At 36.8% G+C, this 12156-nt stretch overlaps 2 protein-coding genes and 1 pseudogene across 2 annotated transcripts in view; 2 read left to right on the top strand and 1 right to left on the bottom strand.

Moving 5' to 3' along the window:
- Positions 1-12156, top strand: part of LOC100974335 (olfactory receptor 6A2) — a 97883-nt gene that overhangs the window by 42522 nt on the left and 43205 nt on the right. The gene's annotated exons all lie outside the window — the stretch shown is intronic.
- Positions 2339-5226, bottom strand: LOC100975217 (olfactory receptor 10A5). Its single transcript, XM_003819103.5, has one exon. The coding sequence runs from the start codon at positions 4467-4469 to the stop codon at positions 3504-3506; it is 966 nt and encodes a 321-aa protein (XP_003819151.4). The 5' UTR covers positions 4470-5226; the 3' UTR covers positions 2339-3503.
- LOC100988700 (phosphorylated adapter RNA export protein-like) lies at positions 5473-6679 on the top strand (annotated as a pseudogene).

Genomic DNA, 12156 nt, shown 5'->3' with positions numbered 1-12156 from the left:
CTTCATGGTAATAAGTACAGTATTGTTAACTTTCTGAAAACTTTAAAACCATTAAATTTTAAGTTTCTTAGTGTTATCTAGAATTCCTAAGCATATTCTTATGAATATTATAACTATATGTAAGAGTATATTGATGTTTCCAGTTAGTAGGAGAAATAACATATTTTTAAATAAATTATGTTAGGACAATAAGGCCAGCTATTGGAGAAAAAAAAAATACCTCCTACCAGATAAATTCCACATTGCAAAAAGATTTAAATATTAAACAATGAAAGTAAAGAAGCATTAATAGAAGTAATAAAATACTATTTTTGTAGACCCAAGTATGACACCTAAGCCTGAGGAATAAAATATTGCCAAAAGCAAAGTTAAGAGAGAAATGACAACATGTTAGGCTATTCTTGGGTTTCTATAAAGAAATAGATAAGACTGTGTAATTTACAAAGAAAAGGAGTTTAATTGGCTGATGTTTCTGCAGGCTGTACAAGCATGGTGCTGGCATCTGCTCAGCTTCTGGAAAGGCCTCAGGGAGCTTTTACTCATGGTCAAAGGTGAAGCAGGAGCAGGCATATTGCATGGCTGGAGCGAACGCAAGAGATGGGTGGAGCGGTATCACATACTTTTAAACAACCAGATCTCATGAAACTTACTCACTATCATGAGGATAGCACAAAGCCCTAAGGAATCCACCCCTGTGACCCAAACACCTCCTACTAGGCCCTACCTCCAACATTGGGGATTATAATTCAGCATGAGATTTAGAGGGATTTCAACATGAGATTGTGAGAAAAACATGAGATTTGAGGGGTCAGGGGAGGAATAATATAGATGTCCAACTGTATTATTCCTCCCCTGACCCCTCAAATCTCATGTTTTTGTCACATCACAAAATACAATCATGCCTTCTCAATAGTCCCCCAAAAGTCTCAATTCATTTTAGCCTCAGTCACATGTCCAAAGTCTCTAGTACAGAGTCTCATTTGGAGGTGATTTCCTTCCAGCCATGAACCTGTAAAATCAAAACAAGGTATTTATTTTCAAGATACAATGGTGGTACAGGCAATTGGTAAATATTTCCACTCCAAAGGGGTGAAATGGGCCAAAAGGAAGAGGATACAGGCCCCATGCAAGTCTGAAATCCAGGAGGTCAGTCATTAAATCTTAAAGCTCCAGAATAATCTCTTTTGATGCCATGTCCCACATCCAGGGTTCATTGGTGTGAGGGGTAGGCTCCCAAGGCTTTGGGCAGTTCTGTTTCTGTGCTTTTCCAGGTGTGGGATGCAGGATGCTGGTGGATCTATCCTTCTGGGGTCTGGTAGATGGTGGCTCCCTTCCCACAGCTCCATTAGGGAATTCCCCAGTGAGGACTCTGTGTGGGGCCTCCAACCCCACATTTTCCTTCAGCACTTCCCTAGTAGAGGTTCTCTGTGAGGGTTCTACCCCTGCAGCAGGATGCTGCCTGGGTACCCAGGTTTTCTTGTACAGCTTCTGAAATCTAGGTGGAGGTTGCCAAGCCTCTTTCACTCTTGTACTGTGTTCCTGCCAGCTTAACACCAAATGGAAGCCACCAACACTTTTGGCCTGTGCCTTCTGGAGTGGTGGCCCAAGGTGTACCTTGGCCCCTTTGAGCCCCAGCTGGAACCAGAGCAGCCTGGATGTGGAGAGCAGTATCCTGAGGCTGCACAGGGCAATGAGGCCCTGGTCCTGGACCCAAAAACCATTCTTCCCTCGTAGACCTCTGGGCCTATGATGGGAGTTGTTGTCACAGAGGTATTTGAAATGCTTTCAAGACTTTTTCCCCATTGTCTTGGCTATTAGCACTTGGCTTCATTTTTAGTTGTCTAAATCTCTCTAGCAAATTGCTGCTCCAAAGCCTGCTTGGATTCTTCTCCTGAAAATGGGTTTTTATTTTCTACCACATGGCCAGGCTGTAAATTTTCCAAACTTTTATGCTCTGCTTCTCCTTGAAATATAAATTCCAACTTTAAATCATTTATTTGCTCCCATATCCTACCATAGGTTGTTAGATGCAGCCTGATCACATCTTGAACACTTTGCTGCTTAGATATTTCCTCCACCAGGTACCCTAAATTATCACTCTTCAGTTCAAACTTCCACAGATCCCTAGGGCATGAACAGAATGCAGCCAAGATCTTTGCCAAGGCATAACACATGTGACTTTTGCTCCACTTCCCAATAAGCTTCTCATTTCCTTCTGAGACCTCAGCAGCCTGGCCTTCACCATCCATATCACTATTGGCATTTTGGTCACCACCATTTAAGTGGTCTCTAGAGTTCCAAACTTTCCCTCATCTTTCTGTCTTTTTTGAGCCCCCCCAAACTTCCCAACCTCTGCCCATTACCCAGTTCCAAAGTTGCTTCCATATTTTCAGGTATCTTTATAGCAATGCCTCACTGCCAGTACCAATTTTCTGTTAGGCCATTCTTGCGTTGCTATAAAGAAATCCCTGACAGTGGGCAATTTATAAAGAAAAAGGATTTCATTGACTCATGGTTCTGATGGCTATAAAAGCATGGCACTGGCATCTGCTTGGCTTCTGGGGAGGAAGAACTTGAATCTTACTTTGCTTAATTGTAAAATGAATTTGCTTTTACAAATCCCCCATTGTTGACTAAATTATTAACTTCTGATGGCAATGATTGTGCTTTATGATATTTTGTATTTTCATATCAACAATATATAAAAACTTAAAATTTAAAGGCATTAAGCAAATATTAGGAGTCAGCTAAGATCCACTGTAAGCCTTGAAAAAAGCAGCATTATGATTGAAATTATGTTTGTGAAATTTTGAAATTACTTTAACAAGGATTAAGAACCTGAAACTGAATTTGCAAGAGACAATTGGAAATATCTCATTCTACCTAGGAAGAATAGCCTAAGGAAGGAGTCTTTTAAGGCTATTGGGCTTATAAAGGAACATGTATGGGGATTAGTGATCCTATTTTCTCTATCCATGCTAAATATCCACAAACATAAAAGCCAACACTTCCTTAGGGGCATGTAAAATGAAATGAAGAGCAAGAATTATGTACTAGAAGTATTATAGGGTTTTCTACTGAATGGTGTCAGAATTTTCCAAACCAAGATGATGGCCAAGATAACATTTGATACTTCTCATTGTCTTGCCCATTGTGTATCCCCAAAGTCATATTACAAGTAGTTTCAGATTGTCCACAATATATGTCACATTTGTGCTCATTAGCAAAGTAAATATCTCGAATGGTTTGGCCACAGAAGTCTCAAAGTGCCAATTGCACCAATAAGAAAAACAGAGTAAGTCTACGATGGGCAGGTAAAGAAATTTAGCAGATGATAATGACAGGTATACACCAACACTGGGCTCTCTTCTCTCCACAGAGCTTTCCAATAGCCATTTCAATAGCTGGGTTTCATTCCAATAGATATGTGAAGAGAGGCAGAGAGGTGTCCCAAACATGAAACTAATTGTCATTCAATAGAATTTAGCCTTACTTCCTAAGGTCTATGGGATACAGTTTCTGAGGGCTAGGACGTTGTGGAAGGTCCTGCTGAGGGCATTCTTCACCTCGCTATTTCTCAAGCTATAGATAATGGGGTTCAACATGGGAGTCACAACAGTGTAGGACAATGATAACAACTTCTTGCTCTCAGGAGAATTATTTGATTTAGGCCGGAAGTAGGTGAGGCTAGAAGATATATAGAAAAGAGAGACAACAAGGAGGTGTGAGGAGCACGTAGAGAAGGCTTTATGCTTCCCTTTAGCTGATGGGATCTTGAGGATAGCAGCAGCAATGCGAGTATAGGAACAGAAGATCAGCAAGCAGGGGATCATGACCACCAGAATGGTTCCGACGATGGCGTAGATCTCAAACAGTGCTGTGTCTGCACAGACCAGCTTCAGCACAGGCGGGCTGTCACAGAAGAAGTGGTTCACCTTGTTGGTGCCACAGAATGGAAAACTGAAGAGCCATGTGGTCTGCACAGTAGCTACAGGAAAGCCTGGGAACCAGGAGGCAGCAGCCAGTTTGGCCCGTGTCCTTTGGTTCATGATGACTGCGTAGTGCAAGGGACTGCAGATAGCCACATAGCGGTCATATGCCATGGTAGCCAGGAGGAAGCATTCAGCTACCCCAAAGAAGAAGAAGAAATACATCTGAGTGGCACAGCCAAGGAAGGAGATGGTTGTGTCCTGGGCAAGCAGGGTCCCCAGCATTTTGGGCACAATGACTAGGTTGAAGCCAATCTCCAGGAAAGATAAGTTTCTGAGGAAGAAGTACATGGGGCTGTGTAGCATGGGGTCAGCTAGGGTAACCAGAATGATGAGGCTGTTTCCCATCAGAGTAACCAAATAGATGGTTAGAAATGTCAGGAAGAGCAATGACTGTATTTCAGTAGGTAGGGAAGAGAAGCTCATGAGGATAAATTCACTTATTTCTGTCCAGTTTCCCATAGCTATAAGTATGGGCATAAATCCCCAGCTGTGGTCCTGGAGAGAGATTCTTGATTGGAAGTCAGATTCTCAATCTGTTTTTCAGATTTTCTCTTAATGTCAGGGATAGAGGCAAGGTCAGCACCTCAGCTGGAAGAGGAAGGGTCTTGTGTTGGCTAAGAATAAAGACACAATAAAACGTGGTCAGAGCCTAAGCACTGAAATGAGCAATAGGTCACCTTTCCCCTCTCTTTTACGTTCCATTTTATATCTTGTTAGCCTATTTACTAAAACAAATCTGATCTTGTATCATATTTTATTTTGAAGTTATTCAAAGTAGAAATAATAGAGGGGAAAGGATGAGTGAGAATGTTTATAGGGTGTGGTTGTTTTAATGCACTTTCCCCCTCACTCACCGTAAGAATTGTAGACCACTTCAAATCACGTAATACTTATTCTTTCTTGCCAAATCAGACTGTGGGAAACAATGTTAGCAGTTTCCTCTTTGGTCCAGCATATCTATAATTGGCAACTGATTCTTAGTACCTGCATAATCCACTGACTCTCAAAATTAAGATCGGAGAGGAGTATTGTACTACAGTTCTGTGGAAAGTGACTGTGTCCAAGGAGATTCTGACTACTTCCCTTTCAAGAACAGGAAAATTAGAAAAAACAAAACAGACTCCCACAAAAAAAACTATAAAAAATATAAGAAACATTAGAGTGAAGTTTCAAAGGAAAACATTCATGGATAAAAAGTTATGAAACGAGATAGAATCTTAAATGATATAAAAGGAAAGTCTGTATTTATTCAATTTCTATGGCAGCACTGATGATACAATGATTATTCACTGAAGCTTAGAATTTAATAGATAAAATATTTAAATAATCAATTATAACACATCACAATGAAAGTCAAAATACAAAAATACATAGTAACTTAAAGGGGCACAGGGACACATAACGTAATCTTTAAAGGCTATCTAGGCAACAGAGATGAAAATAATGTTGGCTAAAATATAGGCATAGGCACCATGGGAAGATGGTGTTGGAGGCCGGCGACATGGAAGATGGGCAGCTTTCCAACCTGACTCAGATTCCGACATAACGGTCACACCCAGCAACAGGCTGCAGCAAGTGTGGAAAGTGCTAGGTGGGGACAGTGCTTATGAGGGCCTTCCAGAGCAGGGCGACTGCATGTGCACCAGTATCACATTACCGAGTTGTTGAAAGTGTGGATTCAAGTGAAGAGAGTTTTTCTGATTCGGATGATGATAGCTGTCTTTGGAAGCGGAAGTGAAGGAAATATGTAAACTCTCCTCCCAAACCAGAGTCTTTTCAGTTTGGCCAGAGCAGTCAGAAACCACCTGTTTCTGGAGGAAAGAAGGTTAACAACATATGGGGTGCTGTACTGCAGGAACAGAATTAAGATGCAGTGGCCACTGAACTTGGTATCTTGGGAATGGAGGGCACTATTGACAGAAGCAGACAATCTGAGACCTATGATTGTTTGCTTGCTAAGAAACTTAAGAGGGAATCTCTAGAGCATACGAAAGGGCTAGACAAACAACTAGCTGAATATATGCATGGTGGCAAAAACAAACAAAAAAACGGGATCAAAGGAAGAGGAAAAGGGGCAAGGTCATCTCAAAAGGAAATGACCTGTCAAAGACAGGCTAGGGAACAGACCAGAACCAAAAATGAACTATAAAGGTCGATACGAGATCACAGAGGAAGATTCCCAAGAGAAAGTGGCTGATGAAATGTTATTCAGGTTACAGGAACCAAAGAAAGATCTGATGGCTCAAGCAGTGAGGATTATTGGGAACAAAAGGCAATTGTTCTACTGGAAACTGCTGAAGTGGAACAAAATGGTGGCCTCTTTATAATGAACAGTAGTTGAAGAAGAACACCGGGTGGAGATTTTCTGAATCTCTTGAAAAACACTCCTAGTATCAGCAAGGAACAAATTAAGGATGTTTTCTACATCGAAAATCAAAAGGAATATGAAAATTAAAAAGCTGCTAGGAAGAGAACACAATGAAAAAATGAAATAAGCAATTAAAAGTCTAAATTTTCAAGATGATGATATATCATGAGAAACTTTTACAAGTAACAAAAATGAGGCCCTGGCCTCTCTTGATAAGTCACAGGAAGGACATGGAGAAGCCAAGCTGGATGTAGAGGAAGCCATTGAAGTTGATCATTCTCATAATTTGGATTTTTTAAGTACATTTTCGATAGTTTAAGGAATAAGCCTTTCTAAAATAACATTGTAATAAACAATTTTTACTAAAATTGCAATATTTTGCACTGATTAATATGAGAATCTGGAGGAAAGAGAATTGTTTTCTTATTTTAAATAAAAACTAATATATGCGGCAAAAGGAATGCAATTGATAGAAACATTTAAATATATATCATGTCTGACAAAATACTTACGAGTATATAGCACACGACTTAATTTCTCAATCAGTTGCATATTCTAATTATTGTATTACTAGTTAATAATCAGTTTTGTCCAGGTCATTATAACATATTATTAAAAAGTTTATTTGCCTTTTCTAATTTATCTTTGCAGTAAATTATGCTTTGGCTTTAAAACTTCCTATTAAAAGATCATAATGAGACATATAAATTATTAAACTGTCACAAATGCATTCAAATTTGTTTGTTCTGTGTTATAAGAACTCAGGCAATTTTAATGATAAAGACTAAAATTAAAAGAGGTTTATACTGACAGCTCTTCCCACTTATTTGTTTGTCCAGAAGTAAATAAATGTCAGAAGTTTTTCAAATAACTATTTGTACTTTTTTTTTTTGAGACAGAGACTCGGTCTGTTGCCCAGGGTGGAGAGCAGTGGCGCAATCTCAGCTCACTGCAACCTCTGCCCACCAAGTTTAAGCAATCTCATGCCTCAGCCTCCCAGGTAGCTGGGATCACGGGCGCCCCACCATGCCTGACTACTTTTTGTATTTTTAATAGAGACAAAGTTTTGCCATGTTGGCCAGGCTGGTCTAGAACTCCTGGCCTTGGGTGGTCCACTTGCCTTGGCCTCCCAAAGTGCTGGGATTACAGTTGTGAGCCACCACAACCAGTCTATTTGTTCTTAAATTTAATGTGTTTTTTGACTTCTTAATTAACTTGGTCATATACTAAATGTGATCTATACTGTGTATTACCACAAACATTTAAAAAAATTTCCCAGGCCAGGTGTGGTGGCTCACACTTGTAATCTCAACATTTTGGGAGGCTGAGATGGGAGGATTGCTTGAGCCCAGGAGTTGGAGATCAACCTGGGCAACATGGTGAGACCCTGCCTCTAATTAAAAAAAAAAAAAAAAAACCAGTGGCAGCCTGCCTGAGACTGTTTTACCTTATGTTAAGGAAGTTGGGTATTTAAAATGTTACATGTGCATGGAGTTTTAAATTACTCATTTTTATTAATGAAAATAAAGGTAGCTTGCTTTAGACGTTCTGAGAGTTAACTATAGTTTACAAAATATATTAAGCAAAAATATGCTTAATACATTAAGCAGAAATTTTGTATATTAAGCAAAAATGTAAAATTCAGTAATTATAAACTATTCCTTACAAACAACATACTTGAAGTCTTTCAGTAGTTCCTGAAAATATGGTCATCGAAGTTAAGAGGAAAATGATTATCAGTTGCTTTTTATTTATAAAGAATGCAAAAATAAAATTAGATTTTGGGCAGTCCTTTAAAAAATAGGCATAAACAGGATGCTATATGTAATTATGAAAGTATTGTAATGAAACTGAACTGCAATAGCAGAAACAAAACTTTTACTGAAAACAGTAAAGAATGGATTTGACTCTGACTCTGCCTAAAATAGAAAACTTACATGGAAAGGCTTGAAGTGCTCTCCTATAAGATGCTGAAAATGGGGAAATAGATGAATATAAGATAAAAATTAAAAATTAAAAGCAGAAAACAGTCTAACAAATAATTAATGTCCCTGAAAAAGTGAGCCAAACTGGAATAATAAATAGTAAGAAAGATAATGAAGATGTTACTAAGCAAAGAGAAATCAATTAGATAATAGCAAGAACTCATGAAGCAACAGGCAAAAATCAAAGAATGACTAACAACCAGTGTGCCCCCATGAACAATTTGGTTTTCAAGAATATATTCAAAACATTGCAGAATCTATGCAGAAAAAAAATATTCTTAAAATAATACATATCACACTGAAATTGGACTGCTCTGTGGCACTAACAAGTAAAAAACCAAAATTTATAATTTTGAGGAAAATATTGGAGATTTTAGCAAGTGTAATTGCTCAAGCTCTCTCTCTTTCTCCCTCTCACACACAGGCGTGTACACACACACACACACACACAAACCTATAAAATTTTGAATAAAACAAAAGGATCAATGATATTAGTAAACACAGTATATCAATTAGAAACTGCTGTTTTATTATAAGACGATCTAGACTTTTGTACTTCACAATAAACGGTAAAGTCATGGGAGATAGGAATGTAACAATTTAAACTAATGGGACATATCTAAGATATCAAAGGAGATGGCCCTCTTCTGAAAAAAAAAGTAAGTAATAGGAAAAACATGTAAACATCTGTTATCTGTACTACCAACAGCATAAAACAAAATACTGTTGAATAGGTAGTCATAAATATGTTCAATATATTGTAAGAAAAATACACCTGGAAATAAAACAATTCATTAGGAAATTAAAAGACTGTGAAAAACAGTCCTGGAAACTGAAGGAAACTGAATTAAGAGAATGTTTGAGAAATTGAGGAATACTATGAAATGATAAAAATTATAGAGTAAATAAAAAATTCAGGAAATAAAAATAGATAAATTTCTAGGAACATAGAATGGCAGATCAAAGTAGAGAAATGATAGATAAAATGCTAGCAAAAAATAAAAATTATTGAGCTAATAATTTTAAACTTAAAGTATTTCTTACTATACAACAAAATTTATGGAAATATGCTCAATAATATCTTAATCACTGTTCTAGTTTCCTTTTAATTTTGAGGGTAGAGAAAACTTTAAGTGGCCTGGCACGGTGGCTCACACCTGTAATCCCAGCACTTTGGGAGGCCAAGACGGGCAGATCACGAGGTCAGGATATCCAGACCATCCTGGCTAACACGGTGAAACCCCGTCTCTACTAAAAATACAAAAAACTAGCCGGGCGTGGTGGCACACACCTGTAATCCCAGCTACCCAGGAGGCTGAGGCAGGAGAATCACTTGAACCCGGGAGGCAGAGGTTGCAGTGAACCGAGATGGTGCCACTGCACTCCAGCCTGGGCGACAGAGCGAGACTCTGTCTCAAAAAAAAAAAAAAAAAAAAATTAAGTAAACATAAATTGTTGGAAAATCTGATGAAGAAATAATGGAGGAAACAAAAATATGTAATTTAGGAATAAAATATGTCAAATAATCTCAGATACGGAATGAAACTTTTAAAATTATAAGCAAATACTACTATATTAATAAATGTCTGATTTTTAAAATGAAATGCTTTCTAGTAGTATGTAAGGTTCAGCCTTGAATAAAACAGATAAAAAATGAGTGGTTTGAAGTAATTTTATCAAAAGATTACAATGAAAAAGGTCATTAACATGGATAGTTTAATGGATGAGGTAATTTATTCCTTCAGGGAACAGGTAAATCTTGTGATTTATCTTTAGATGAACTGTTTCAGAACAAAGAAGAAGATGCAGTGTTTTCCAATTAATATTATGACAATTACCTATACCTGTTTTCAAAGCAGCAAATATAATACACACACAAAAAAGCTCAAAGACCAATCTGACTTGTAAATATAAGTGCAAAATTGAGAAATAAAATGCAGTCATTTTAAATCCAAAACTATATATGTATGGCCAAGTAGGATTTATTACAGGAATGCAAATACTGTTTGTGATTAAGAAATAATCAAATATAATTTATATCATCATTTCAATTAAAAAAAAGTTAACCTCAGTAAATCCTAAAACTGTTTGAAAGTTCAACACTTATCTGTAAAAAAAAATCCAGCACAGCAAAGTTTTATAACTTTTGAAGAGAAAACTACTCTCTTAATGAAACCTGAATATTATATAAACAATAGCCAGTTCTGAGATTAGTAGTATAATAATAGAGCAATGGTTCTGAGAATTGGGGGATTATGGAACCCTTTTACAATCTCACAACAGTCATGAACTCTTTCTCCTCCCAAATGTACATATATCCATATGTACAAAATTTTACATATAATTTTTGGGCATTTATGGATATTCTGAAGATCATAGATATTGTTGAAATTTTAATCCCACTATTGGTTTAAAAATTCTGGCCAAAGTAATAATAATAATAAACAAGGTATAAACATTGGAAAAGAAAACAGGGGCGCTGGGTACGGTGGCTCATGCCTGTAATACTAGCACTTTGGGAGGCCGAGGCGGGCAGATTGCCTGAGCTCAGGAGGTGAAAACGAGCCTGGGCAACACGGTGAAACCCCATCTCTACTAAAAATACAGAAAAAAAAATAACCGGGTGTGGCAGCATGAGCTTGCAGTCCCAGCTACTCGGGAGGCTGAGGCAGGAGAATTGCTTGAATCCAGGAGATGGAGGTTGCAGTGAACCGAGATCGCGCCACTGCACTCCAGCCTGGGCGACAGAGTGAGACTCCATCTCCAAAAAAAAAAAAGAAAGAAAAAAGGAATTCAGAATTATTACTTTCAGAAGAAAAGTTGTTCAATGACAGAAAACTAAGTTGTTCAAGTAATACAATGTATTTTAAGAATGAATATTTTTCTTATATACAAGGAAAAAACAGTCAAAAAATAAATTTCATGTTATCAATAAAATTCAAAAATTTTGAAATAAACATATCAGGAAATAATTAGTATCCTATTTAAAATAATCAAAGCCCTTATGAAATGTCATAATCTAATCTTGAACAAATTTAGTGTCATAGTGTGTTTATGACTAGAGAAATAGTTTTATAAACATAAAAATTTTTGTCAAATTATTAAAAATATTTAAAGTAATTCCAAAATTTAAAAGTTCCTGTTTGTGACCATATGTTAAAATACTTTGTAACTTTTTAATATTTTATTACATTATTTATAACATGAAAATATTACATAGTATCTCTACACATACTTTAAGTATACTATATTTGTATTAGACAAGTCATGGAAACATAATGAAGGCCAGAAATAGTGTACATACAAGAAAACTACAATAAAGAGCTCTGGGGCAATGCAAAAACAAGCCCAGTTAAACTCTCACCTTTTATCATAAAGAATTACATTCAATATAGATGATGATTTAAATGTTGAAATTAAGCTTTAGTTGAGTGTGAAGAAAATATGTTTATATTTTATTACATATGTTTGTGGTCTTTCTAAGCAGTATACTAAAACAAAATTCCTGAAGAAAAAAGATGATTGAAAAAGAAAAGTAAAGAAAAAAGATGATTGATTAGCCCAAATAAAAATTAAATGATTTTAAACATAAAAATCCAAAATTAAAATAAGAAAATGTCTTAAGATATATGGCAAAAGATTCCTACAGATTTTCAAAGAGTAGAAATTTAGGTAGAGGGGGCATAAAAGCCGACATAGACCAGTGGAACAGAGAAACCAGAAGTAAATTCACACATATATAGTCAACCAGTATTCAACAAGTGTGCCAAGAACACATAATAGAGAAAAGGATAATCTCTTCAACAAATGA

The sequence above is a fragment of the Pan paniscus genome, chromosome 9 (genome assembly GCF_029289425.2).
Source record: "Pan paniscus chromosome 9, NHGRI_mPanPan1-v2.0_pri, whole genome shotgun sequence".
Taxonomy (NCBI): domain Eukaryota; kingdom Metazoa; phylum Chordata; class Mammalia; order Primates; family Hominidae; genus Pan; species Pan paniscus.
Note: the sequence above shows the minus strand (reverse complement) of the source record. Positions and strands in the feature narration are given on the sequence as shown.